Source organism: Girardinichthys multiradiatus, chromosome 19, assembly GCF_021462225.1.
Source record: "Girardinichthys multiradiatus isolate DD_20200921_A chromosome 19, DD_fGirMul_XY1, whole genome shotgun sequence".
Lineage (NCBI taxonomy): Eukaryota > Metazoa > Chordata > Actinopteri > Cyprinodontiformes > Goodeidae > Girardinichthys > Girardinichthys multiradiatus.
The window spans coordinates 13,146,613-13,171,589 of NC_061811.1; the positions used below are offsets into that span (position 1 = coordinate 13,146,613).

The following is a 24,977-nucleotide window of genomic DNA, read 5'->3' on the forward strand; positions in this document are numbered from 1 at the left end:
ACTGGGGCCCTTGCTCCATGTCTTTCCCTTCTCTCTTTGTGCATTTCCTGTCTGATTATTTTCAACAAAAGCCACAAGTGTTGCAAAAAAACGTTTTTTTTTTAACTGGTGAACTATTAACTGATTTTGAGCATCAAAACAGAAACACTTAAATTATATCATTGTGAGTGTAATGACTCTATATACACGAGTGAATTAAATTCTGAAATAAATCCAGTTGTCCGTGATATTCCCATTTCTTGAGATTCATATGTGAGCATACAGCGATGTGTTTGAAACAACTAAAACAAAAAAAAAACATAAATTACAAAAACATGACATATCACTAAAAGGACAGTTTTTTAATAAAAAGTCAGAATGAGTATGATGATGTAACGGAGGTCCAAGTGTTATCTAGCTCTTGGAAGGCCGACATGTGGCTTCCTATCTGCAGGAACTGCGCTCCTGTTGTTTTCGAACTACGTCACATCTAGGTGGAGCCACCTGATTGGCTACACCGCAGGGCGGAAGTGCGTCTGCATACCCAGCTGACTGCCGAAAACAAAACAAGACAAGCTGCGACTGGTGAGTGCTCAGAGCCTTTGGGGTTCCATTGTTATTTGTTGCTGTAGAGCAGACATGTAGAGATGGTATCTGTGTGACAGCGACCGCGTTAAGCGCCTATAAACGGCTCGTTTCGCGGATGGTTCTGGAGCTGTTTTGTTCTCCTTGTGCCGAGCTCACATGTGAGCTGTTATGCAACAGCTCAGAGCATGCAGATTACTACAGCTTGCCTCTGCTGTTGTTCTGCTGCAGTGATGCTGCAAAGCTGCCCTGCAGCCTACGTCTCTGGTCATGAAGACATTTCAAGCATTTGGTAGCGGCTGTAAAGGTGCACTGCACATGCTTTCAAAGGTGCTCTGTCCTACATTGATGTAATCAAATGAGAGAACGCTCTTGTTCGAGCTTCATCAGTGCTTTGCTGCTTGATTTACGATTACCCTGTTGTTATCTCTGAAAGGCTGCATAATTAGTGGATTACATGTGGTAATATAGAGAAATCAGTGGGATCAGAGTTTTCTCTTCAATTCAGAATTTTTCTTTTTGTCTGGTCAATGTTTTTTTCTTATTTCGTAAAAGGATGAATAGCTATAATCTCCAAGTTGTACCTTTTAGTGTTTTAGCACTTTTCCTGGCCCCAGAAGCCCAAAAATGTCATTTAAGCCCAGAAAAGTTTGCCTTTTAAAAAAGGATACATCTGTGGTTGAGATGCACTAATCAACCGAGTGGATGTTTGTACAAGTTCATCGAGAGGTCAAGTTTTTCAGTGCTTAAAAAAAAGAATGAAAATCTAAAGTGATTGATATTTGGTAATAAAATGCATGCCTTTTAATACTGTCTGACTTTCCTTTTTGGGATTAATTTAAAATTATGGAGCTCAACTTAATTGAATTAAAGTTTCAGTTGACAATTGGCTAAAAATAAAAATAATTGCCACAGGCTTGTGTCACTTTCTGGTTACTGCAGAACATTAGGTGAGAAAAATAATGTAAAAAATTCAAATCCAACATCTTTGATGCTGTAATGCGCAAACATGCTTTCCTTTTAATACTATTTTGCAAAAACTCTGATATTTCTAATAATTATGCATTATTTGTTTTTTAAATGAGTGTGATCTAATTTTATGATGCATAAAGAGTAATAAGCTGTTGTTTGGTAAAGGGTTAAAAAGGCACACATTGAAAAGAAAATGGAGCTTTATTTCTTCATGCGAGTTTTTGTGAAGTCCAAAACTAGTGATCTTCAAAGAATCTGTATCCCAAGGCTGTTCAGCAGTGCTATCAGAATTCTGTGTTTTTCTGTGCTGTAATTTTATAAATCAGTGGACTGATTTAACTCTTTCCTTTGTTGTGTCCCTGGTTTCCAGCACCATGATGGATGAGCTGGTGCAGGACCTGGTGTCTGCACTGGAGCAGGCCTCAGAGCAGACCAAGTTAGGGGAACTGTGGGAAGAAATGGTCCTGAGTCCACTACAGCACCGGCGACAGATCCGCCGGCGCAGGGGTCGAAAGCGCCTTCATGAGTCCTCCGTCTATCCGGTAATGCGCAGACATTGCTGGATTGAGGCTTCTGAGTCCAGTCTGGATGAGGCCAAAGAATACAGGGAGAACATATCCTCCACTTTCACCACAGCTGTGGCAAACTATAGCGACTCAGACGATATGGCCACCACTGACCACTGGCCTCGTGTCGTCAGGGGTCCTGTCAGATCCAGGCATCCGTCTTGGCCAGAGTCCGATTCCTTTACTGACAGTAATACAGGACAACCGCTCAGAAGGCGCAGGAAGGTCAAGCGTATGACTTCAAATATGACAGTCAGGCTTCAGCAGAAGTTACAAGACGGAAAGAAGAGGCACAGACCATCTAAGGTGCAACGGTTGTCGGGATCTAGGAGGAGGTCTAGCAGTTGGACAAAAGCAGAGAGACAGGCTGAAGAAGGCAGAATGATGGGAAAGGAGTGCTGGAAGAGAAAGATAGCAAAGGAACATAGAGATGCTCCAGATGAGAACATGTCTGATGGGTAATGTTAAATCTGTTGTCTTCAGGACATAATCTTTAAATCATTTCCATGTTGAAAACTAGTTTCAGTTTCTTACATAATTTCTGACTTCATAAACATTTTTTATAAAAATGTACATCTTCAATTAATACTATTCTGACGAAGCAAGGCACGTTTATTTGTAAAGCACATTTCACCAACAAGACAATTCAAGGGCCTTACATGATGAAAACATAAGAAAAGAAAACATAAAAGGTTCATTGCAGTGTAAAGAACTCAGGATTTCAGCATTTCTTCAGTTTTCTGAAAGTTCCTTCCAGATTAGTGGAGCATAGGAACTACATGCTGGTTCTCCATGTTTGGTTCTGATTTTGGAGGTGCAGAGTAGGTTGATACAATGACAACAAATCTTTAATGTATTTTGGTGGTAAGCCAGTCAGTGATTTATAAACCAACAGAAGTATTTTGAGATACAGGGAGCCAGTGTAACGGCTTTAGAACTGGGGGTGATGTGCTCTACTTTCTTAGTTGTAGTGAGGATGCAGGTAGCAGCGTTCTGGTTCAGCTGGAGCTGTCTGATTGACTTTTTAGGTAAACCTATGAAGACACTCTAGTTTCTAGTTGCAGTAACTGACTCTTCATCGCCCCTTCTTTGGTCCAAAAATTATTACTTAAGTTGTGTTTTTATTCAATTGAAGAAAATAATAGCACATCCATGCATTAGTTTGTTCTATGCATCTAGCCAATGCTTGAATGAGTTTATAGTCACATGGTGATATTGTGATGTAGAGCTGTGTCCTCTGCATAGTTATCATAACTTGCCTTGTTGTTTGTTATAATCTGCATTAGAGGGAGCATGTACATATCAAATACCACCCTAAACATACAGCCAAGCTACAATTGAATACCTTATATCAAAGCATAATCCATTAGAAAGTCAAAGTCCACACCTAAATCCTATTGAGAATCTGTGGCAACACTCGAGAATTGATGTTCACAGATGCTCTAGATCTAGTCAGACTGAGTTTGAACCATTTTCCCCTCAAAAAGAATAGGTTTTATCAGAATCAGAATCAGCTTTATTGCCAAGTTCATACATACAAACAAGGAATTTGACTCCGGTACACTTTGCTCTTTGGTTTTGTTTTTGCATTACAAAATATACATATTTACAATGTACAATATACACATATATAATAAAATGGTGCATTTGCAACATCTGTATGCTGTTGTTCTGTACTCTATTGAATGTTCAACAGAGAAACAGCCTGGGGGAAGAAACTGTCTCTGTGGTGGCTGGTTTTAGTGAACAGTGCTCTGTAGCGGCGGCCTGAAGGTAAAGCTCTGAACAAGTTATGTGCAGGTTGTGTGGGGTCTGCAGAGATTTTAGCAGCTCTTTTCCTGACCCTAGACCTGTATAAGTCCTGGATGGAGGGAAGGTCAGCCCTGATTATTTTCTCTGCATTCCTGATTATTCGTTGCAGTCTGGACCTGTCCTGTTTTGTGGATGAGCCAAACCACACTGAGATGGATGAAGACAGGACAGATTGAATGATGTCAGTGTAGAAGATGACCAACAGCTCCTGTGGAAGGTTGAACTTCTTGAGTTGCCTCAGGAAGTACAGTCTCTGCTGGGCCTTCTTTCGAACAGTGTCTATGTGTGAAGACCATCTCAGGTCCTCAGAGATGGTGGTTCCTAAGAACCTGAAGTGGTCCACGGCCAATACAGTGTTGTTGAGGATGGTGAGGGGGGTGTATGGGGGTGGTGTTCTCCGAAAGTCCACCACCATTTCCACAGTCTTGAGTGGGTGGAGTTCAAGGTAGTTCTGACCGCACCAGTGTACCAGCCGATCCACCTGCTGTCTGTATGCAGACTCATCACCGTCCTGGATCAGTCCAATGACAGTGGTGTCGTCTGCAAACTTAAGGAGTTTCATGGACGAGTCCGCTGAGGTGTAGTCATTTGTGTACAGAGAGAAGAGGAGTGGGGATAGAACACATCCCTGGGGGGCACCAGTACTTATTGATCTGGATCGGGAGAAGATGCTCCCCAGTCTCACCTGCTGCTGTCGGTCCGTCAGGAAGCTGTTGATCCACTGACAGGTGGAGGCTGGGACGTTGAGCTGGTGGAGGATGTCTGGTATGATGGTGTTGAAGGCCGAGCTGAAGTCTACAAACAGGATCCTGGCGTACGTCCCTGGATGGTTGAGGTGTTGCAGGATGAAGTGTAGACTTAAGTTGACAGCATCATCTGCCTACCTGTTTGCTCGGTAAGCAAATTGCAGGGGGTCCAGCCGGGGGCCTGTGATGTCTTTCAGGTGCTTCAACACCAGCCGCTCAAAGGATTTCATGACCACAGACGTCAAGGCTACAGGCCTGTAGTCATTTAATCCTAGGATGGTGGGTTTCTTGGGCACCGGGATGATGGTGGATTGTTTGAGGCAGGAGGGGACCTCACATTTCTCCAGTGACTTGTTGAAGATCCTTTTGAAGATCGGAGCAAGTTGATGTGCGCAGGCTTTCAGGCATGATGGGGGAGACGTTATCAGGTCCTCCAGCTTTCTTTGTTTTCATGCGCTGAAAGAGCCTGTTTACCTCTTCCTCGGAGATCTTTAGTGCAGGCAGAGGATCTGATGGTGGGGGGTTGGTAGCTTTACGGTCACATTTGTTCCTGAATGGGCTTCTTGTCATGTCTGCAGTAGAAGCCATTCAGACGGTTGGCGAAGAGACGACTCTGTTCAGGATGGGTGGGGGGGCTCCTATAGGCAGTCAGGTTTCTCAGACCAGTCCATACAGCTGAAGTGTCACCAGTAGAAAGTCTGTTCTTCAGCTTCTCACTGTAGCTTCTCTTAGCTGCTTTCATCTCCTTTGTTAGTCTGTTCCTGGCCTGCCTGTACCGCGCCCAATCTCCACTGCTGTGAGCTTCTTCTTTATCTCTGCGCAGATTCCTGAGGTGTGGAGTAAACCATGGCTTGTTGTTCCCAAAGGTGCAGAAGGTCTTGGTCTGCACACATGTCCTCACAGAAACTGATGTATGATGTCACCACATCAGTTAGTTGGTTTAGGTCAGTGGCTGAAGTTTCAAAAACAGTCCAGTCTGTGCATTCAAAGCAGGCCTGTAGCATCTGCTTTGATTCCTCAGTCCACTTCTTAACAGTGTGAACCGTGGGTTTGGAAGCTCTTAGTCTCTGTCTGTAGGTTGGGATGAGGTGGATTAGATAATGATCTGAAAAACCCAGAGCAGCCCTGGTAACAGCATGATATGAGTCCTTTAAAGCTGTGTAACAATGGTCCAGTGTGTTTCTGTCTCTGGTGGGACACTTAATATGCTGTCTGTATTTGAGGAGTTCATTTGAGAGGTTTGCTCTGTTAAAATCTCCCAGTATTATGATGAAAGAGCCCGTGTATTTTTTCTCCAGGTTTGTAATCAGATAAGCAAGATGTTTTTCAGCGGCAGAAGTGCAGCCATGCGGTGGAAAATATGAGCGGATTATTATAAACGAGGAAAACTCTCTCGGTGAATAAAACGGTTTACAGAACATGGAAAATGACTCCAGATCAGGACTACATGTTTTTCCCAGCACTTTTACGTCTCTGCACCAACCTTCATTTATATAAAAGCAGATTCCTCCTCCTCGCTTCTTCCCCGATAGCTCCGCGCTGCGATCCGCTCTGAGCAGCTGGAAGTCCGGCATCAGCAGTGCGCGGTCCGGGATGTTTTCACTCAGCCATGTCTCGGTGAAGCAGAGAACCGCTGATCTGCGGAGGTCTGAGTTTTTACCAGTGAGGAGAAGCAGCTCGTCCATCTTGTTGTTTAGAGAGCGGACATTTGCCAGGTGGATTAAAGGCAGTGGTGTGCGAAGTCCTCTTTTGCGGAGCTTTACCAGCGCGCCAGCACGGTTTCCCCTCCGCCGCTTTCGGCGCAGAATCCCGTATAGCGCCGCAGCTCCGCTTGCCAGAAGCTCAGTGAACCTCGGATCGATGAAAGATGGTGAATAGATCCCAAGAGAGGACTCTCTGATGTTGAGAAGTTCCTCTCTACTGAATGAGACCACGAGATTGTGGCCCGAGACCACAGTACTGTGGTTCGAAAGATATAAAAACACACAAAACACAAAAACAAAGAGAGAGCGAAGCTCCGAGGCTGCCATCGTCGGCGCCATCTTGCTCAAGACGTACAATCCTAATAAAACTGAAGTTGGAGATTGTTGTGTGGCAAAAAATTAATGTTTTCTGAGGCACTATATTCAGTATGAGAAAACAACTCATGTTTCTAAATGGTAATCAATCAGGTTATCAATATTCAGTATATCCTCTGAGCCTGAAATCATTCTTCCCCAATTTTAAGCCTTGACATTAAAAATGAATGACAGTCTTCATCGTTATCTCTTATACCAGCAATGATTATGAGGGAGGGATTTTTGGCAGTTCTGCCTTCAGGCATCTCTCAGCTCATTATTATCCTTTGAAAACTATAGTCACAAATAAATAAATGGCTTGGTGTGGTATTGATTTGCTTTGAAATAGATGCCTGACTTTGGGTTGGTAATTAAAGTTCTGTTTGTCCCAAAGTCCCAGAGTGCACCCTCCTGTGTGCATTTCATTTCACTAACCTAAATGTGGCTCTTCCTTCCACCAGAGAACTGAACTGATTGTTACATTATATATATAAAATTTTATAAAACGAATAGGGCACTTACTGAAACTTTGTGTTTTTGAAAAAGTGAAGCTCATATGAAAAGCTGCAGATGTACCTTGATAACAACTAGTATATATATATATATATATATATTATGGACACATGCAAACTCTGTTTATGAAGTGATGCTGGTATAAGTCATACAGAAGAAGGTCTGAAATTATGTGGTGGAAATAACCAAAACAGCCCAGGAAAGTTCTTTCTCTATAAAACATTTCTATATTTTAATGTCTAATGGTACTTTAATTCAAGTTACAGATGCCATTGACATTAATCCATTCTCAGAGATGTGGAAAGTCTTTCCACCCAGAGTTGATGTATGGTTTCACCTATTCATAACACAGTTTTAGGTTATATTCTTGTTGCTGCAATGAAATGTGTTGAGTGACAATGGCTTTCCAAGGTAGTCCTCATATTGATCCTGGTCAGATCACAGTTTCCGATGCCAGACTTTGTCTTTATCATAGAGATTTTCCTCAGAGTCATTGAGCCTCTTCATTGTACAGTCATATGCAGAAAACCCAAGCTCCTGTTGAATTTTCCTTTTGCTGTTTTACATGTTAGACCAAAAGAATAATAGTCAGCTGCTTGCCTTTTGTCTTCCAGTGTTTATTGTCTTTGCGGATCTCATTATCATCTGATTATATAAAGCATGTGAGCACTTGAAGAAACCGTTAATGGAGCAAAGAAGGCTTTATGTCTTTGGGTTTAATTTGTGCTGACCTCCCCAGCCCCTAAACAGTATTTGTTTTCTTACTTTATGGAAAAATCAATAGGCGTTCTGACAGAAAACAGCCCAGGAGAAGAAATAAATGGGAGCGCCTAAGCGTGCTGTCAATCATTTCTCACTTACACAACTGCAACAGTCTTGATTGCTCCTCAGTGGACTGCCACTCTGTAGTGAGGGCTGAACAATCAAACGGTTAAGCCTTGACGGAGGCAAAGGGGTATTAACAAATGGCAGCAGGGATGAGGGGCTGACAGTGTTACAACAGCAATATTTATACTTTGAGGCTGTGTGGTCCATTGGATGTCAGACACAGATGTCATTGTTTCCTTTGGACTCTTTTCGTACTGTTAACCTTTTTCATTTGAAGCGTTTGGTCTGCTGAAATGTGCCCTTCCTCAAGGTCACTCTCCTTATGTGCACACCGAGTAGAGCTTCGCCTTCAGCCACCCAAGTGCAAGGAGAGCAGATGTTGAAAGCTGCAGTTGGACTTCACATCCTTGATTAGACCTGGCCCAGCCTGCTGGCACTGAGGCCACCTGGCACCCAGGCTGGCCCAGCAAGCAGCCCTAACCTGTGGGTAGCGGCTTCCCGGGCCCTGCCTCCGTCTCCAGCTGTGTGCCGCTTCTGTTGATGTTGACTTCTTCAGAGGAAAGAAACAAAAGCCTCTCAGAGCTCGCTCTCCTCTATCGTGCTGTTATTTAGATTTTCAGAACTCTTATGAGGAGTTTTTGAGGAGGCAGTTCAGCGTTTGCTGAAGTTAATTTTCATAAATCTCTGAGACTAATCCAATTACTGCAGCTCAGGGAGGGTGGGATAACCTTATAATCAGACACCAATGCAAGAGGGCACAGATTTGGGTTGGAGCGACTTGTTTGAAGAGCCCACAGATCCATTGTTATCAGCACTTTGCTCCTCTCCAACGCTCATCTCCTTTATTCCTCGGCAGAATGAGCCTAGGCTCAATAAATGGTGGCTTGCCTGTAATCTCTGTGCAAACTGGTCTGCCTCTCCCAGGAGCCGAGGATTATATCCTAATGATTAGTGCTCATCTGGAAACTGTGTTTGGGTTCTCCTCTTTGACTTGTGTAGAGACAATTGGGCCATATGGGGAGTGAAGTTTATCTCCCTTAACTGTGGAGTTTTTGCCCTTGTTCTCTTTCACATACAATGTCTTGTAAAAGTATTCACAGCCTTTGAACTTTTATACTTTTTGTCACTTTACAACCACAAACTTCAATGTATTTCACTAGGATTTTATGTGCTAGCCCAACACAAAGAAAATGATGCATGATGTTCAGATTTTATAACTAAACGTGTGATGTTTATACACCTCCTTGTGTCAAAATCACTTTTTTATTTTTTTTATTTTTATTTTGTGGAAATGGGGTTGAGAGAGAGGAAGACATGCAACAAAGGTCAACGGGACAGGACCTGAACCCATGATGGCTGCTTCGAGGACTGTAGTAACCTTACGTGGGTTGCGCTCTATTTAAGTTAACACCCAAATAGTGAGATCTATTCTAAACCAATCCATTGTAGCTCTGTCTCTATGTTCAGGGTCGTTCTGCTAGAACTTGAATCTCCTCATCAGTTTTATGTGTTTTGCAGAATCTAAGGTTTCCTACCAGGATTGCAGTGTATTTTGCTCTTCGGGTGTCAAACTCCAGTCCTCGAGGGCCGGCATCCTGCAACCTGTAAATGTGTCTCTGTGTCAACACACTGGAATGACACAATTAGGTCATTACCAGGACTCTGTAAAACTTGAATGCATGAGAAGGTGATCGAGTTATTTGATTGGGGTCTGTTGGACTTGGGACACATCTAAAAGTTGCAGGACACCAGCCCTCGTGGACTGGAGATTGACACCCCTGATTTAGCTCCATCCGTGTTTTCATCAACTCTGACCAGCTCCCTTGCCAGTTTGTGCTAAAAAATGGACTCTACAGCATGATGCTGCCACCATCATGTCTCAATGTGGGAATGGTATGTTCAGGATGATGCGCAGTGTTAGTTATTCAACATACATAATGTTTTGTATTTTGTCAAAAAAACATTTTTTCCTTATCTGACCAGAACACTTTCTTCCTCATGTAGACTTACTCTAGCTTCCCTGCTGCGAGATGTTATTAATTCTTCTTATGAAGCAGGTGTTATGTAACACATGTGCATGAGAGCAGTCTTTCTCTCTCTCTCTCTCTTTCTACATCCTGCTTCCTCTTACGTAGGTAACTTTGAGTTTTCCTGCCGCAGTAATAACTACCACACTGAAGAGTGTTGTTGTTAGTGCAGCCTTTTAGTGTGCAAGTATGGTGCATTTACTGATCAGAAAAATATCTGATATTTCAGTTTCTGACTGGCTGGTGACCGGTTGGGGCAGATCAAGCTGAAACTTAAAGTAAGGAATGGGAACAGATTGAATTTTTATGACTTGTTGGTTGTAAAGAAAGGCCCAAAGATCCATGTTGGTTGTGTCCTCCCCATGGCTTAGAGAAAACTTTAAATGGGACCTCTATGGCTTTCTTTTAATGATGACTTACTTCTTGTCATTCTTGACATCGCATTACACCTTTAGTTCTAATAAGTCCCTCTGATAAATGTTAACACCTGTGTTTCTCAGACGTGGCACAAAATTTCTCAAAAAAGCTAAAGACATTTTTTTTCCTTTAAAAACTGGAGAAGAAATGTGTAGCTTGCTGGTTCTTAACAGCATTAGATGCATTTACACCATAACGACGGGTATTGTAAATGTTCAAACTTGTGTCCTCCACTTATGCCGAGTTGTTGTGTGAATCAAATGCCAGCAGATGTCTTCAGCATTACAGCTGAGGAGCAGCCCGGGGAAAATAGTCTGGAGAGATGGGGTTGCATGGGGGTGGAGGGACAGTCCAGACATCTTCCAGATTCCCTGGAGAGGCCGTCTCCCCTCTCACATCTGCCTCTCTTGGATGTTTGGGGAGATGATGCAGGACCATCTGGCCATAGATTAGATGGACAGTCTGGATTGACGTTTTCTTATCCTGACGTCATTCAGAGGCCTCTGCAATATGGCAAAGCTCTGTATCAGCACATGTCTAACCCTCCAGGTTTCTCCTGCAAGCAAGGTCAGAGATGATAAACAGGACATTTTGAAAATTGCAAGACAGTCAAGAAAACTCAACACCCGCTCTTTTACAGAGTAATAAGCATTATTTAAACAATACAGCTGCCATCCTTGAGTCAGAATCTCTGAAATTTTAAACATATCATGTACCTTACTTTTTAATATAACTGATGACTACAACATATCTATAAAACAAATACTTAAAAACAACTGAGTTCAGTACTCTGCCAAATCATTAAACCACTTCTTGCATTATTTTAGAAATTATTTTTCCAGGGTTGTCTTTCAACTCTGATTAGCTCCCTTGCTAATTCCTGCTAAAAAAAAGGATTTCCACAGCATGATGCTGCCACCACCATGCCTCAATGTGGGGATGGTGGGTTCAGGATGATCTGCTGTGTTAACTTTGCCAAAATATAAAGTGTTTTGTATGTAGTCATATAATTTCAGTTTTTTTCCTTATCTGACCAGAACACTTTCTTCCACATGCAGGCTAAAGAAATGAGTACAAATGGAGGACAGAAGCAGCCTATCTGCACCAATCAGTGTAATCTGAAATTTGCCGATTTCTGATTACTGTTGTATTTTTGTTTTTTAAGCTTTGACCTGCCGATATGGATTTTAGCTGATTCTGAATTATCTATGAAAGATATAATATAAAAGATATAGGAACAACATTCGAGAGGTTATTAATTGATCTTATTAAGCAGAATGTAACACCAAGTATATGAGAGAGCAGTCGCTTTAAAACATACTCTTACTGTTATTGTAAAACACAGGCTAAATAATTACAGAGGTCACATTTAAAATTTTATTTTGCAACTTATATTAGCAAATATGCACTGTTAGCTGTTAACATTACTGATACATCAGTCTTTGTGTATTCCTTAGTGAATTTTGATCCTTATCCTAACTTAGAGATTTCCAGACAACAAAATTTCCAAATCAGGTTGGATTGAACATTTGAACAATTTTGCTTTACCATGTTCAGCCTTTCTGTTATCTTTTGAGAGTCTTGCTCACTCTCTCTTTTTAAATCCTGCTTCCTCTTACATAGCTAACTTTGAGTTTTCTTGCCGCAGTAATAACTAACACACTGAAGAGCGTTGTTGTTAGTGCAGTCTTGTAGTGCCTAAGTTTCGTGCATTTACTGATCAGAAAAATATCTGATATTTCAGTTTCTGACTGGCCAGTTCTGTTCATAACTTTTATGGACAGGATTTCTAGGTGCAACCAAGGGCCAGACGGGGTCTGGTTTGGAGACCAGTGGATTTTGTCGTTTCTTTTTGCAGATGACGTGGTCCTGCTGGAGGAGCTCGGAGTAGAGCCGCTGCTCCTCCACATCGAGAGGAGCCAGTTGAGGTGGCTCAAGCATCTATACCGGATGCCTCCTGGACGCCATCCTCGGGAGGTGTTCCAGGCACGTCCCACCGGGAGGAGGCCCAGGACACGCTGGAGGGGCTATGTCTCTCGGCTGGCCTGGGAACGCCTTGGGCTCACCCTGGAGGAGCTGGAGGAGGCGTCTGGGGAGAGGGACGTCTGGGCGTCTCTGCTGAGATAAAGCGGAAGACAACGAGTACGACTGGCTGGTCACCAGTTGGGGCAGATCAAGCTGAAAATTAAAACAAGGAATGGGAACAGATTGAATTTTTATGACTTGTTGCTAGTAAAGAAAGGCCCAAAGATCCAGTTTGGTTTTTTGTAGAGATGCGTTGAGACATCAGCTGTTGACACAACTCAGACAGTTTCCAGCTTGATTGTCCCAGACCAGTCACTAGCTGTTCGAAACCTCAAAAATACAGTTGTTTTTTTGATACTAAGAGCTATAGGCTTGTCTTGACACTGTTCGGTAATCGTGAAGTGACGAAGACTCAAAGTTAACTATTTTCTCTTTTAGTGACTTTTAAAGTAAAGTCAGATGACGTAGAGAGCTGTATGAAGATATTTAAAAGGAAACTATTTACTACATGTCAAGACATTCAGGCAACAGAGCAACACATTTGATAGATAACAGAAAGTCAGAACATGGCATAACAAAGTTATTCAGTTTTATTGTTGTTGGCTTTCAACATGCTAAGTTACTAAAGACAGATTAAAATGCCCAAAAATAAGTTTGGATGGCTTTAAAATATTGGGCTTCTCTCTCTCCCACACAATATGAAAAATAATGATCACTCATGCTAGGAAAGCTAGAAAAAAAACTATTTTGAATGCTATTATTTAATTGTTTTAAGGTAGTTTTTAAAAAGAACAACTCAGCTAAAATTTACTCAATTTACTGGTCGGTCTACGTTCCTACCCTCACCTATGGCCATGAACTTTGGGTCATGACCGAAAGAACGAGATCACGGATACAAGCGGCTGAAATGAGCTTCCTCCGTAGGGTGGCCGGGCACTCCCTTAGAGATAGGGTGAGGAGCTCGGCCATCCGGGAGGAGCTCGGAGTAGAGCCGCTGCTCCTCCACATTGAGAGGAGCCAGTTGAGGTGGCTCGGGCATCTATACCGGATGCCTCCTGGACGCCTTCCTCGGGAGGTGTTCCAGGCACGTCCCACCGGGAGGAGGCCCAGGGGACGGCCCAGGACACGCTGGAGGGACTATGTCTCTCGGCTGGCCTGGGAACGCCTTGGGCTCCCCCTGGAGGAGCTGGAGGAGGTGTCTGGAGAGAGGGACGTCTGGGCGTCTCTGCTGAGTCTGCTGCCCCCGCGACCCGGTCCTGGATAAGCGGAAGACGACGAACGAACGAACGAACTCAGCTAAAATCAGTTGGAGGATTACCAGAGATCAGCATCGAAATTCGGATCAATGCCTCTCTAGTTGTTTTGGTTAGTGCTCTGTTATTGCTCACTGGTTCATCCCTCAATTATAGGAGTCTTTTTTTGTGTAAAAATGATTTAGTGGCATAACTAGCAACCACAGAAAAATAGTGATAAAGCATTCAAAGTCCAAAGAGAAACATTAAAGAAAATCCAGAGAGCTCGTAAAAATGTTTTCCAGAAAAAAAGTTAGGGCTAAATACTTTAAACTATAAACAAAAGTTTATTTCCAGTGTGCACTGACATTTTATCTAGCCAAATTTTCTGTTTTGAGAATGAAGTACTTGAAATTATGTGATATTATTGTAGATGCCCCACTATATGTTGGCTAAGATGTGAAAAAGGCAGTAAAAGTCCCAATAATGAGGGAGCGACACACAGAGGGCATGGAGGGAGGGTAACAGGGGTCTGCCGGAGGGTGTGGTGGGGACCAGCAGCGGGGCGGTCAGGACGATAAGCGATGGCAGCCCACACAACAGATGTCAGCCAGTTGCTGGGTGGACATGGTGGCCTGTCTTTGGATTCCTGTGTGTGAGGGGCACCCAGAGGGAGGGGTGGGGAGGGGGACTGCATCTCTGTGCTGTCATCCTCCACAACGCAGGCCAGATTAGATTGGAGCTGACAGCGGAGGATATTCAATTAGATTGTTCATGTCACTCAGTGGCTTCGATCAGAGTCCCTCCTGATGCCTTTGTGTTTGCCATCGCAACGAGGCAGAAACACACCATGCTCTGTCTTTTCGTGTCATTTCTATTTACATTGACCTCCATCTCTGCTCTTCTTCATTATTTTTGTTACTGAATGCCACATTTTAAATATTGATATTACACAGCCATATAAATTCTTATATTGTTCACTTTTCAGATGCCATAACATTCATCCGACCTCCAGAAGAGATCATGTTTGATAGGACAAACTCAAACAGGTCTTAGATCCTCATTCTCTTTTACGCTTGTCTCACGTCTTTGCAGGGAAACCAGCAGCACGTGCAGCAGTGACCCCGGGCTGTTCACCAATGATGAAGGAAGACAAGGTATTACAAATGAATCTGCCTTAACATATAGTGTTTTGTGGAAAATTGTGAAGAGCTGGCAGATGAACATGCCTGTACTCCATTCTGAGAGAATACTAGGGCATTTTCAAGAGATTTGGCTACAATGGGCTGGTTGCTGGGCACCCAGGCGACTCTAATAAGACATTGTCATGTCGTGTTAATGAGCGCTGAAGCCTTTGCTAATCTCATTAGCTGCGGTGGGGCCGGGCGGCCTCTGATTTAACAGTTGTCACTACACCTTGACTGTGAGAGGCATGGTTCCTGTGGACACTTCGCTGAGTGACAGGTCTGAGATCAGCTCACTGTCTGGTAATGAATCCGGCGATGTCTGGCACTGCACAGTTACTGCAAAGATTCAGGCTTTTACATATGGCCACACTAAAAATGGTTTAAAAAAGAACCACTGTATACCCACTTTTTTCCTTTAAGCGCCATATCATTTCTTATCTGGTTATATCACTCTAACAATGCTGCATTTACTTTTTCATGTCTGCAGGTGATGATGAGCAAAGCGACTGGTTCTTCGAAGGGGACTGTGGAGTCGGCCTGCTGCCCAACTGGGACTCTGACAGCACGCTTTCGCTTGAGGACAGACAATCCTCTTCCAACTTCCTCCAACCCACACGACGCTCTATCAAAGGTGGTGGAGGTAATGTTTCTTTACAGAGATATAACTGGGGATCATGTGATGTTCAGTTTCCATCAAGTCTCAGGGTTGCCACAAAATTTGGAAAAGTCTCAGATTTAAGTATCTTCCAGGTCTGTTTATCTGCTATCTATCCAATGTCTGTTAGTAAACAGACAGTTCAATATTGGTTAAATGTGGAAAAAAAAAAAAAGATACCCCTTGTTGCGTTGTCCTAGTGTCTTTTGGGGGATAGTTGTGTCATTTCCAATCAGAAACAAACTTCTTGGTTGAAATAAAATAATTTAAAATCTGAATTATTTTGTAGTTAAATCATTCAGGATCATATCCAATTCATACACAGACTGATGAAAAACACTTGTTCAAACATGCCTAAAAACTAAGTAAATAGTTTTTTTTCCCCTTTTGTAAAAACTTTGCTCCTGGATTGTATTTTGCTCATCAATGCCAGAAATATAAACTGTTTCTTTTCTTTTATGTCGGAGTAAAATAAATAAAAGGTATCCATAGTAATCCAGTTCTTTCTTCATTGACATTTTTATTTTGATCAGCTGGGAGTACCAGGACATAAGGTTTGTGTTTTTTACTTGTTGCAGGGTATCATTCACGTCTGAAACGACTGCCTTGCTCTGCTGCCTGCTGCATCAGGCAGGACCGGAAACGTCTTCCTAGAAAGGTAAAAGAAACAGGTCTTCACTAATGTTAAAGAAGCTAAAAACTATTTTACCAGCTTTGTTTTTTTCTCCCTGTTGCCTTTTGTTGAACAGAGCAACAAGGTGCCAGTGTTTGTAGAAAGACTGAGACATCTCTCTGCAGATCATTGTCAGAGAAAGTAAGACACACCAAAAAGTCATACAGAAACTATGTAGTTGCCGTGTGAATATTCCCTCTCATTGTTTAATTGTATCCTTTTAGTTTTTGGCTGCCTTCTGTTGGAAAGCAAGACAGAAACCAGGTATGTTATGATATCAAATGGTTTTTTTTACCCATTTGGCCTTGACTCTAATGTTAAAACCTTCCATGTTTAAACTGACACTTCAAATTTCCAGTTGAACCCTTTGTGCCAATTACCGATGTGTCCAAGAGACATGATTTCAGAGGGCTCCCATCTCAGATGTTCCTCCTCAGCCATCAGAAACAGGTTGGTAATCACACAAGTTAAACAGAGCAGCATAGTCATATTTATTATTGTCTGCAGACAATAATGGGATATATACAGGGGTTAGACAATGAAACTGAAACACCTGGTTTTAGACCACAATAATTTATTAGTATGGTGTAGGGTCTCCTTTTGCGGCCAATACAGCATCAATTTGTCTTGGGAATGACATATACAAGTCCTGCACAGTGGTCAGAGGGATTTTAAGCCATTCTTCTTGCAGGATAGTGGCCAGGTCACTACGTGATCCTGGTGGAGAAAAACGTTTCCTGACTTGCTCCTCCAAAACACCCCAAAGTGGCTCAATAATATTTAGATCTGGTGACTGTGCAGGCCATGGGAGATGTTCAACTTCACTTTCATGTTCATCAAACCAATCTTTCACCAGTCTTGCTGTGTGTATTGGTGCATTGTCATCCTGATACACGGCACCGTCTTCAGGATACAATGTTTGAACCATTGGATGCACATGGTCCTCAAGAATGGTTCGGTAGTCCTTGGCAGTGACGCGCCCATCTAGCACAAGTATTGGGCCAAGGGAATGCCATGATATGGCAGCCCAAACCATCACTGATCCACACCCATGCTTCACTCTGGACACGCAACAGTCTGGGTGGTACGCTTCTTTGGGGCTTCTCCACACTGTAATTCTCCCAGATGTGGGGAAAACAGTAAAGGTGGACTCATCAGAGAACAATACATGTTTCACATTGTCCACAGCCCAAGATTTGCGCTCCTTGCACCATTGAAACCGACGTTTGGCATTGGCATGAGTGACCAAAGGTTTGGCTATAGCAGCCTGGCCGTGTATATTGACCCTGTGGAGCTCCCGACGGACAGTTCTGGTGGAAACAGGAGAGTTGAGGTGCACATTTAATTCTGCCGTGATTTGGGCAGCCGTGGTTTTATGTTTTTTGGATACAATCCGGGTTAGCACCCGAACATCCCTTTCAGACAGCTTCCTCTTGCGTCCACAGTTAATCCTGTTGGTTGTGGTTCGTCCTTCTTGGTGGTATGCTGACATTACCCTGGATACCGTGGCTCTTGATACATCACAAAGACTTGCTGTCTTAGTCACAGATGCGCCAGCAAGACGTGCACCAACAATTTATCCTCTTTTGAACTCTGGTATGTCACCTATAATGTTGTGTACATTTCAATATTTTGAGCAAAACTATGCTCTTACCCTGCTAATTAAATTAAATTAAATTCAATTCAGTTTTATTTATATAGCGCCAATTCACAACACATGTTGTCTCAAGGCACTTCACAACAGTCAGGTTCATACATTCCAATTAATCCTAACCATTTAACAGTGCAGTCAGATTCAGTTATTTATTCAAATTGGATAAAAAGTTTTTCTATCTAAGGAAACCCAGCAGATTGCATCCAGTCAGTGACTTGCAGCATTCCCTCCTCCCGGATGAGCATGTAGAGACAGTGGACAGTCCCTGGCGTTGACTTTGCAACAATCCCTCATACTGAGCATGCATGTAGCGACAGTGGAGAGGAAAAACTCCCTTTTAACAGGAAGAAACCTCCAGCAGAACCAGGCTCAGTGTGAGCGGCCATCTGCCACGACCGACTGGGGGTTTGAACTAATTGAACCTTCACACTCTGCTCTTACTGGTGCAATGTGCAATCAATGAAGACTGGCTACCAGGCTGGTCCAATTTAGCCATGAAACCTCCCACACTAAAATGACAGGTGTTTCAGTTTCATTGTCCAACCCCTGTATATATATATATCTATATATATATAGATATATATATATCTATATATATATATATATATAGATATATATATATATATATTTTTTTTTTCCTTGCTGGACCAAATACACACGTTGGTTGCACCTACTGTGTCTTAGAAAAATATTCACACCCCTTGAACATTTTGACCTTCTGTCAATTTACAACAACAAACCTCAAAATATTTTATGGGGTTTTTATGTTATAGACAAATACAAAGTAGGCTGTTATTTTTATGGAATGCCAAAGTGTTCAAAATTAAATAAAGAAATGAAACATTATGAAATAAGTATCAACATCAATAAATAATAGAGACACATATATTGAAATTGTGAAATAATTGAATGCATATTAAATTCTCAGCTCATTACTGTGAAATATATTTCATTTTCCATTAAAAAACTGCATAATATTTTCATATAAAATTTTTACCTAATAATTGAAATTGTTGCTGAGACTATTTTAATGTAATTTCGGCAGTTTTTTTTTTTTATTTAAAAATTTTATATTTTGAAAATCAACTTTTATTTTATAAGGGTGATTTCCCCCCATGGCCATTTATGTCATAATGCCACTTTACAACTGAATGACTGTGGGGCCAATCAGTGTCAACGGGCTGGACCTGCATCCTCATTGGCTGAGCATGCATAGAGATTAGTTTCCTAGGTACCTGCTCCCTGAGCAGCTACTGCACCAGCTCAAGGTTTAGGAAGGATGGTGGAGTTCAATAACCTTCATTCAGCACTGGTTACCTTAGCAGATTACAAATTAAAGGGAATAATTTATCTTATGATGCCATTTTGAGTTGTTTGGATGACATCTTTCAAATGATCGGGATGATAATTCCTCTCCAGAATGTTAGCATCGACGACGCCATTGTGGATTTCCTAAGAGCCATTGAGCACTCTACAGTAAAATTATGAAATATTTATTCTGGCTATAGTATAGGTGACCCTTTAACATAATCTGAAAAGTTTTTTACAATTTCATTGTCACATTATATGTTTAGCTATTATTTATTGATGAAGGGACTTATTTCAGAATGTTTCATTTATTTATTTTATTTTGAACACTTTGGCATTCCATATATTTTAAGCAGAAGGGAGAGGATAAAAGGTTTTCAATTCAGAATCTGTTGTATGGACACCCATTAGTCTACCATTTGTGGAAGAGTGTCCAGAAGAAAACGATTGTTGAAAGAAATCCACAAGTTATCTGGTTTACTATTCGATACTGGCTATGTAGGGGACACAGCAAATGTGGGAGAACATGTTTTTAACTTACTGGCCAACATGAAAAATGCTATATGTGAAAGAAAACTAACAACAGATTTCTTTGAATACACCATCCCCACAGTGAGCTATGGTGGTGGCAGCATCATGGTATGGGGATGATTATTTTTTTTAGCCGGGACATGGGTGTTGGTTAAAGTTGAGGGGAAAAGATGAATGGAGCTAAATACAGAGGAAAACCTATGATAAGCAGAAGACAGCTAGTTCACATTATATACTACTTAGTGTTGTTCTGGTTACATTAAAACCCAATAAAATACATTGATGATTGTGGTTGTGATGTGACAAGAGGAGAAAAAGACAAATGGGTATGAATCCATTTTGTATGGCAGGGTAATTAAGTGGTATTTTTAGTTGTATGTTTTTAGTTGGGCATGATGAAATATATGGCTTTTTTTCCCTGCATAATGTTGTTCAAATATTGCTAATTGCAAAGTTAATTTCAGCTTCACTATTTAACTGTGTATATTTCTTTTTTTTTTGCTTTTTGCTGCATATATTTTTACTGATGCTGTTTGTTGTTAGATTTAGCTGTTTATGTTATACTTAGTTTTCTTTTTACTTAAGTTTAAGGCTTCTTAACCGGGACCTGAGTCCGAAATTCATACCTTAACATATAAATGTAAGGTTGTATGACGATAAAAGTCCTTAAATCCTTGAATCCTAATGTTTAGACCAAATAAAACGTGCCCATTAATGAAAATCTTGCTCTAAAGTCTGAGCTTAACTAACAAAAGTAAGTCGCTGAAGTACCACTTAGATTCCGCTCAGCTTACTAGTTTTCAAGGTCAGGAACCACAAATAGACAAATGCTTTGTTGACTTAATGTTGATTTAAATTCCACCATTTCTGGGTTGCCAAAGAAGCGTTAGAGAAATCCAAAAGACGTTTGTCAAAGCGTCTCGTCGCTCCCAGTCTTCCCTGGAACAGTTGGATCTGCATGGCGCAGCTGCTGAGGAACTGAGCAGCCCTCTTGGCCTGGAGACTGTGGGACTTCTCATTGTGTTGTTTCCACTCTGACTATTTATGGTGCATTCTTAATTTTTGAATCACACTCACACAATCCCCCCCCCCCCCCCCCCACATACACGCCCTTCCCTCCTCACTCTCTTGGGCTATTTCACAGAGCGCTCCGGCTCGCCTTGATGAGGGGCAAAAACACGACTGCTATGAAAAGTCCCCGACTTCTTAGGGCTTTCTTTTCTAAACTGGCCCTTTCTTCTCCACCTGAAAGGTTCCTTCAGATTCCAGTTTAAGGCATTGTGAATACTAATTTCTCCTATTAAAAAGCCCTCATATCCCTGCCATGCTCTCATTTGAATGACAGACTCAGGGGAGATCTCTTAATTCCTTTATAGTGGGATTCAAGACCCTTCACTTCAAAAAGTATAAATCATACTCCCAAATGAATGAGGGGCAGAGAAGGAGGGGGTTGACGAGAGGGGCTTCTGATGTGTCTCGTTGGACGGCACAAGCTAAATCCGTCTCCCTGAGCTGTTCAAATCCACTCTCCAGTGATACGGCTGCCTTGTGCTTACGACCCGACTCTTGGGTCATTCAAGTTCATTGCAAACAATTACAAACAGAAATGTCTAGTAGTAGTCATGTCTGCTCAACAAACTTAAAAACATCTGTTTTTGATTGGCAATCTTCAGTTTTCTGTAATACATTGCCCTCCTAATAATACCTCTTAAACCTTTTACATTTTGTCACATTACAGCAGCAAACTTCAGTGCATTGATATTGGATGTGATGGCCCAACTCAAAGTAGTGAGTTGGGCACATATCATTCAAAATGTTTAGCAAATAAAAATCATAAATTATAGAAATTCATTATTTGATTACCTGTTTTAAAAGACAAGCAGGCCCTTCAAGGAAGGAATTAATCAGAGAAGTAGTCAGGGGGTTCATGGTCACTCTGGAGGAGCTGTGGAGATCAGCGACTCTGGTCTCTTAACAAGACAAGTAATAATTGTGCACTTCACATGTTGGATCTTATTGGAAGAAAGCCATAAGAAGTCCTGATTAAAGTGTGGCTCAAGTCATGTAGGAGAGAAAGCAAGCATGTGGAAGAATCTGCTTCTGTAAGATGAAACAATTTAACTTTTTGGCCTACGTGCAGAACACTGTGTGAAAAAAACCCCCATCCACAATAGTTTAACATTATACCATACCCCTCCATGATACACAGAAGTGACACCATCAAGCTCTGGGTAAGCGTTTCTTCAGTAAAGACAACAAAGCTGGAGTTGATGGGACAATGAAGGGAGCTAAATTCAGGACAAATGTGGAAGAAAATCTCTTACAGGATGTAAAAGATTTAATACTGGGCAGGAGGGGTTCATCTTCCAGTGGCCCAAAGACACTAATCATACAGTCAGCACTACAATGGGATGCTTTAGATCTAAGCATGTTCATGTGTTGCAATAGCTTACTCAAAGTCCAACCTTTAACCAATTACATATCAATGTCATAACTTGATAATTGATGTTTACATCTAACCTGACTGCATTCAAGTTATTTTGTTAAGAAAAATATGCTAAAGTTTCAATTTCTAGATGTGTGAGGCCAGTAGAGACACACAGCAAAATACTTGAAGCTGTAATGTCTGTGACAGGTGGGTCTACAAAGTATTGACACAAGGAGGCTGAATAAAATTGCATGACACACTTATTTTTATTCATAAAACATTTATTAAACCAAGAAGGCTTTTCCCCTGCACTTCTCAGTAAATCCTCCTTTGTTGGTCTACCCCAATAAAATACATTGATGTAGTTTCAGGGTTATTAATGCACTTGCAGTATCCAGTTCCTGTTTAGATAATGTTTTTTATTATGTCCTCAAAGTTTATGTTGTTTAATGTAGGGATCTATGGAGGTATCAAAAACTGCCATTAACTTTCCATCGACAGTTCTTGGTCTTTAGTTACATGGGGCTTAGGAAGGAAATCGGATCAGACAGTTTGTGCTTATAGACTTTGTAATACTTCTCTCCAGAGCTAATAGCTTAAACAACTTCAACGTCAAACATTTCTGCTGGTTCATGCAAAATCAGTGTTCTAAACGTTTTACTTTTCCATTGGATGATTGACTATTTACACTGAAGACTTTGTTAAGCAGTGTGTTACTAATAGTATAGTAAACTGGACCTGACAGTAACTATTTCAAGGATAGTTTCACTTTTCCGTCAAAGGGTTCCTCTGTTCAGGTGCATGCTCAACACATTCAAACTTGCAGCGCATGTTTCATACAAGGAGCAACGTTGCCAAAGGAACATGGGATACTGTGGTCTGAAATGTAAGGGGATCTCACATCTTTATTCCAAATATTATATTTGTGTTCAGAAATACAGATTTTTAACTCTCTTTTAGTTTGACTAGTGTATTCCAAGCTGGATTGTCATTTCAATAAATATGCCACATATCTAGCACGGCAAGTAATGATGCGCCAATGTTTGATGATATCTTTCAATCTTTTCAGATAATGGGGAGAAATTAGTAGCCAATACAATTTTTGAGTCCCTATGAGAGGGAGGTTTAGGGGGTAATACAGCCTCCTGGATAAGATTATTAACCTTATCATAACATTTCTTACTAGGATTTCTTTAAACTGGCCTTTTTTAACTTGCAGTATTTAAGTTTTGATTTTTTTTTTACTACAACATTAATTAAAGTTGTCATCTGTTGCCCAGTCAAATACCACTCTTACTTGAATCTTTGAACAGATGCAGTGCTTTGTAGGATTTGGCTGCAATGCTGAGTGCCGGTGGCCACTTTAAAATGCATAACATCTTCCCGCCTGAGCTGCGCAGCACAAGCAGTTTCTATCTATTGACTTATTTATTCCTAAATGACACTTGTGCTATGAGATATATCATAGTCTTACACCACTCCCTTCCCAGTTTTCATTTTAATTGTGAGATCACAGTGTCAGCAGTTAGTATATTGGTGTGAGTGGCCTATTGATTATTGATTTAGAACTATTGATTATACTCCCTGGAGAGCCTAATCCTTTCTGATTCATTTGAATTCCTCTATTAATCTTGAGATCCTGCTCACACCTGAAGCAGCATGTACACTAATGAAAATAGATGGTTGTTTTTCTAACTGCGGGTTCTCCCTCCTGTTTTGATTTATCATTTCTAATTGATATATTTGTTTTTAGGTGTGTGTCCGCCAGAATTACAGTTGACCCAGTGTCAGTGCTGTTTTATTCCGCGCCCTGAGGGACTTAATTTTGTCTCTGTCCTTGTGTCTTTCATACCATTTAGTTGTTGTTGGCCCCCTTTTTGCTGCACAGAGCCTCAAAGTCAATCTTTGCTTTCTCATCACAGTTTCAGTAAATTTAGGCAGAAACATCTGTCGAGCTTTAGAAAACCGATGAAGTAACAGATGTTAAATAATATTAACACTACAGTGCATTTCTTTCCAACTGCTGACAGTTTTGTATTCCCAATAAAAGCTTTTAGTTTCTGCTGAAATAATTGGTGGTATTTTCTCCCGCCTATTGAGCCAGCTGATAGTATTCTCATCTTTGATTGGGATTGTACTGAATGCCTCAGTGGGCTCCGGATGGCCTCAAAGAGGCTTCGTCTCCTAGCACCTGCCTCAGGAAAGGGTCCGTTCTTCCCTCCAGGCTGCAGGCTCACTGCATGTCTCTGCCTTAATGCAGTGAGGGAAAAGATGGAGGGATGGCCCTCCATACATTAAGGCCAAATGCATCACGGTATTACTTTGAATGCCTTGGGCGTGCCTTGTGAAATAATGCGACGTTTAAATGTGGATCGATTTTGGAATTAAAAAGTTAGTTTGCAAAGATTTACTGTTAGGAGTTCAATGTCTGAGCTCTTTATCAGAGGCGCAAATGGCTGGTTATGTGCTGTCCGACAGAGGTACGATTGAGGGATCGATAGGCGCGTGATTTACTAACTGGAGTACAGGTAATCAATAAGTATAAAAGTAAATGAAATATGCATTACTGGGATTTTATTAGAGAAAGGTAGCAGGGAGAGAATAACGGTCAGGCCATTTATTTTTATATCTATTGATTATACAACATAGGGACTTCGCTCAAAGCATGCCCATGAACAGCTCTCAACACCCCGTGCCTGCTCACCCGTCATGTGATTTATGGGTGTTGAGGTCATGGAACGGGCTGCCAGTTAAAAGGCTGGCCTGACGGGACCTCGCTTTA

At 41.5% G+C, this 24,977-nt stretch overlaps 1 protein-coding gene across 2 annotated transcripts in view; it reads left to right on the plus strand.

The window, feature by feature from the left end:
• The first annotated feature begins 522 nt into the window (after positions 1 to 522).
• LOC124855807 (G patch domain-containing protein 2-like) overlaps positions 523 to 24,977 on the plus strand; it is a 46,903-nt gene continuing 22,448 nt past the window's right edge. Inside the window, exons 1-8 of one of the 2 annotated variants that reach the window (XM_047345906.1) lie at positions 523 to 564; positions 1,907 to 2,560; positions 14,855 to 14,916; positions 15,434 to 15,586; positions 16,180 to 16,259; positions 16,351 to 16,415; positions 16,499 to 16,538; positions 16,633 to 16,724. In XM_047345906.1, the coding sequence (XP_047201862.1) occupies positions 1,911 to 2,560; positions 14,855 to 14,916; positions 15,434 to 15,586; positions 16,180 to 16,259; positions 16,351 to 16,415; positions 16,499 to 16,538; positions 16,633 to 16,724 (1,142 nt within the window). In that variant the 5' untranslated portion in view covers positions 523 to 564; positions 1,907 to 1,910. Of the gene's footprint in view, positions 565 to 615; positions 872 to 1,906; positions 2,561 to 14,854; positions 14,917 to 15,433; positions 15,587 to 16,179; positions 16,260 to 16,350; positions 16,416 to 16,498; positions 16,539 to 16,632; positions 16,725 to 24,977 lie in introns of those variants that run through there. The other variant, XM_047345905.1, reaches the window with a different exon arrangement.